The 4,650-nt window shown below is 35.6% G+C and overlaps 1 protein-coding gene across 11 annotated transcripts; it reads left to right on the top strand.

Moving 5' to 3' along the window:
• Positions 1 to 895: 895 nt before the first annotated feature.
• On the top strand, positions 896 to 4,288 carry LOC110747779 (COP9 signalosome complex subunit 7-like). 11 transcript variants are annotated; one of them, XM_088251289.1, is made up of 6 exons: positions 908 to 1,471; positions 1,809 to 1,904; positions 2,344 to 2,419; positions 2,823 to 2,911; positions 3,371 to 3,441; positions 4,007 to 4,288. In XM_088251289.1, exons 2-6 carry the CDS (start codon positions 1,848 to 1,850, stop codon positions 4,083 to 4,085), a joined length of 372 nt encoding a protein of 123 aa, XP_088107415.1. In that variant the 5' UTR covers positions 908 to 1,471; positions 1,809 to 1,847; the 3' UTR covers positions 4,086 to 4,288. The 11 variants fall into 11 exon arrangements, 7 of the variants coding, with proteins under 7 accessions (XP_088107412.1, XP_088107411.1, XP_088107410.1 ...); XM_088251288.1 differs by having other exon boundaries at positions 1,762 to 1,904; XR_015834808.1 differs by lacking the exon at positions 2,344 to 2,419 and having other exon boundaries at positions 896 to 1,471; positions 1,762 to 1,904; positions 2,823 to 2,926.
• Positions 4,289 to 4,650: the final 362 nt, after the last annotated feature.

The raw sequence follows: 4,650 nt of genomic DNA, 5'->3' as shown, positions 1-4,650 counted from the left end.
AAAAATCATGAATTTCAAGATCTTGGGTCATGAATATGGTTTACCCAATATTAAGTTTACATAGGTAGCATGGCCATTATTTCGCCATGCTTTTGTATGGTGGCAGTAGCCTTCACAAGAGCTTCAAATAATTCAAATGAGGGCTCGTCCTTCTTTCTTGGATCCATCTTGAAACTTTCTTGAAAACTAAACAATAGCAGGCAGAAAGAGAATAGGAAGAGTAGTGACTGGAGAACGTTAGTATTTAATTGGTTTGTTATTTCTTACTTTTTTTTTCTTGACAACTATACTTTTTGGTGGTTTCGATGAACAGTTCTTATAGAAGCCAAAATGAAGGGAGAATGAATCGAAGAGAACCAATATACCATTTCTCTTAACTGTCGACAATACTCGGAAGAGTTTTGGCGCCAAACACAAGATTCTCTTACAAACTAACGCACGTGTACCGCCCGCAGGTTCACAGTAGGCGAATTTTATTTGACAAGTCAGCAAATTTGAAGCAAGTAGGCGATTCTGGCCATCCAAAATGTGTTAGTACCTTTATTTTCTTTCTTCTTGTTCTTCTTTTATGCGTAAGTAGGGACTCCACTTTGTTTTCTATCAATCCGAACCATCTGTTTTTCATTTCTTAATTCACAGATCATTATCACAAAAGCTTAGATAAATTTGAAACCACTATGCCAAATTTCACTTTTAGCAACACTACATAGGCATCGGTAAATACGAAATCGATGCTATTAGTAGATTAGGCATCGATTTCATAAATAACGATACTAAACAGATATAAAGACATCAGCACAAATTTTTGTTTTTCTATGACGATGCCTTTATTCCCCTTTAGCGTCATCTACATAACTACAGATGCCTAAAGTGATTGGTTTTTATTTTATTTTTAAGAGGACATTTTTTGATAACATCCCTCTGATGCCTAAAGTCGAGTCAACCCTAATCCAAAATTTTCACGTTCTCCCTCCAAACTCGCTGCCCGAAACTTCATCTCCCTCTCAAACTCTAGCCCCAATTACTTCCAGCTCCCTCTCAATTTTTTCACTCCCTCTCAAACTGTCACCCCAAAACTTCATCTCCTGAAAAATTCTCTCCTCGCCCTCTCATTTTTTTCAGTCCCTCTGAAACTCTCTCTTTCTTCTCTCTCCTCCGTCACTGCCCCATTCTTGCTAAAACCATCAGATGCTCAACTCTTACGATTCACAGCGAGATCCTCCAATCGGTGTTGTCCGGAACGACGGTGTCGTACGAGCAAGCGTTGAAACTTGGGGAGTGCCGGAGAGAGGCAGCGATCCGACGCGAGGCCTTGGAGCGGACGACGGAGGGTACCTTGGTGGCCAGCATCAATAGGCGCCATGACCAGAGCTCCAATTGTTAGGTTTGGCTCTGCCGTTAGGGCTGCACAGCTCATGTTATTCGTCGAGGACCCTCTCAACTTCAATACTCTTGCTGCCATTTTCAACAGGTTTCTCTGTTTGATTTTAATTTCTTAGAAGAAACCCTAGATTTTCAAGCCAAAACCTTTTTATTGTAGCATGGATTGTAATTTTATATAATTGAGGAACAAAAAGAGGACCTATCAACCAATTTAATGAAGATTTTGTCACAACTGTATGCTGTTGATGGGCATTTGTTTATTTGTTTTGAATTATTCTGTTTTTTCTTCTTATTCTTCTGTTGTTTACTCAATCTGCGTAGTTTCATGTAAAATATTGATAAGTTGTATATGTGATAAATGGGAGGCTCACTGCTTAGGTCTAGTAGATTTGCAAACCTTCTAAAGATTCAATGCCAAATAGCAGGCATGAATCTATGCATCAGGTTTGCTTGCAGCACTGGAGATGCCATGGCATATAAAAAGAAAGTCAAAAAGATGCAGTTGGAGATGTTTGGTTCAGGTTTCTTTTCTTTTTCTTTCCTTCTCTGTTTTGTTGTAAATTTTCCTTTTCTGCTCTGTGGTGGTAGAAACTAAGAATGAATGGAGAATTTGAATGTTAAGTTAGGAAATAGGAGATGATATCCTCACTGCTACAACTGGTATTTTTTTTTTCCCAATTAACGATGGCCAATGGATGTGGTGGAATATGATGTGGTAAATTTTAAATTTTAATTATTTGGGATGTTGTTCTTAGCTAAACAGAAATGTTGTTCTTGTTTTGGTTGAGAGAAGGGTTCTGTTGTTTTAGGAGTTAGGTCATTGTTTATGAACAAGAAATGTCTAAATCAGAATTTTGGTGTAGCCAAAGAGAAAATTAAATTTTTTTATTATTGTTATTGGGTTTTCATGCTACGAATGTCATTGTAGGAATAGTTCTTTTGACTCTGTAATATTTGCAGCTTGAAGGAACAAAAACTTCTATGAACTTGGATGTGCTTTGCTTGTTTTCACAAGGAACATGGAGTGACTACAAGAGTGAGCGTGCAAAACTTGCTTCATCTTTTGGTCCATTTTCTCATTAGTGAATCTCTATTGATTGCTTTGGCCTTCTTGCACCAACTCGATTAATGTTTCTTTTCTGCTTCTATGTCTGATATAATGTCTTAAGAAATCATCTGTTAACTGTTGACCATTTTAAAAGGGAACACAGCTATAATTTTATGCACCATTGCCTCTGTCATCAACTCCGTAACATTATTAAGTCCATGGTTTTCTTTTCTTATTTATTTATTTATTTTCCTTATGGTTAATTTTTTTATTTTATTTTAGAGAACTATTTCCCTTAAATTTCTGAGTTTTTGTAAAAAAAAAATTATGCAAGCTTCTCTATTTCTTATTGTGATGGAATTTAAGAAACTGAAACATAGTTCAATTGTAGGTGATGCCAGTCGTCTTCCCCAATTGGTCCCTGATCAAGTCCTAAAGCTGAAACAGCTCACTGTTCTTACACTAGCTGAGACAAACAAGGCATGATTCAAATGCGTAATCCTCTTATTTTTCAAAAGTTGTTGGTGATTTACATCTCTGAATGTGTAGTAATGGTTAAGGCTATATGGTTTCAATGTGATTATGTGGAGTGTGTCACTTCTGGTACTTTATGTTCTCCATGCTTAACAAATGTCATTCTAAATAAAAAATGAAAGGATATAGTGAAAAATGCATCACTTTTGGACAAGTCCTTTGGATATAAATTTGTCTTACTTGCACTTGGAGCAAATTGAGTGCAGTTACCAATACCGCCACTGCTTAAAATTGAATTCTGATTGTAATAGGTTATGGTGCCTGCTAAAATTATTGGAGGTTTGAGCTTTATTGCTGCCTTGGCTTTAAATTATTGGATTTTTTTTTCTCTTTGTTTTTGCTTTCCTCTTTCTTCTCTTTGGTTTCTGCTCATTCCCTTTAAGTATTCAATCTTGTGAAAAGCAGGTCCAGTTTGCTGCAGGGAGAGACCCCAGACCTGGACAACTTGGGAGTATGATACACACACTGTCAAACTGGTAACATCTCTGATATTGATGGCATTGGTGTAGTTTCTCTACCTCTCTTGGCATGTGCATTATGATCTCAAAACATTAATGTTTTTCCCTGATTGTGTGAAAGTTTCATGACTGTGATGGTCGCATGTCTAATGAAGTAATGTGTTCTGATTTTTTGTTGCTGAGTTCATGATTTATGAAGTTTCTTCTCTAGATAAAAAAAAAACTAATAGAATTGACTCTTATGTTGAGGTCTGGTTGCATATGGTTCACCATTGACTCTTATCTTACTCTTAACAGAAAAATTGATTCTTGCTTACTCTCTACCCCATCACATGATCATTTAATTCCTAGTTGAAACATGAAGTGGGATCCATTTAATGACTTGCTGTCATCTAATTAGTTTGGTTGACAAATTAGATTTTCTTGTTCACCAATATGATTTGGTAAATTTGCATATTGGTCAATTTGAAATGACAACATATCTTATGCAAATTTAGTACCTTGGATTTTTTAAGTTTATGTTTATATTTCTGCTGTTTGTGTTTACAATTTACATGCTTTTTTCCTTTTTCTTTTTTCCTAGTATAAAGCTAGAAGGAAGGACACATACACCCAAATGGAATTGGATGAGGTGCGAGAAGAATTGGCAACTCATGTCCTAGAATGGCTTTTTGATTGAGCTAAACATTCCTTCATTTTACATGTCTTTCTAGCTAGTATTTTGCTTATGCATAGACAAGTATGGATAATTTGTGGTGTAGGGCTGGTAGAATTGTGATTTGGATGTGATAAGTATGGATCATTCAAGTATTTTGCTTATATATATATAGACATTATGGATATATTTAAATTACTGTTTATATAATGTGTTTTTTAATGAGCAATGGCAACACAACATGATTTGGAAATCAGGCCTTTCTTAAATACTAACACAGAACTAAGTAAAGTGTGATGTGAAACAAGATAAATACCTACCCTTTGCTTATATAAGTGATGCCTATTGTTTATAACAACTTCATTTTTCCAGAAATAACTGAAGTTGAAAGATAAAAACAACAACCAGACATCTATTATCACTGATGCCTAAAACGAGAAGTAGCATCAGCATTTATATAACCACCAGCACTATTGGAGGCTTTTCACGTCTACAAAATAAAAAAAGCGATGATGTATAACACAATTCACAACACCATTATTTATTTCTACGATGTTGTAATTGATAATATG

The sequence above is a fragment of the Prunus avium genome, chromosome 3 (genome assembly GCF_965620075.1).
Source record: "Prunus avium chromosome 3, drPruAviu1.hap1.1, whole genome shotgun sequence".
NCBI lineage: Eukaryota > Viridiplantae > Streptophyta > Magnoliopsida > Rosales > Rosaceae > Prunus > Prunus avium.
This window is presented reverse-complemented; position numbering and strand designations above follow the sequence as displayed.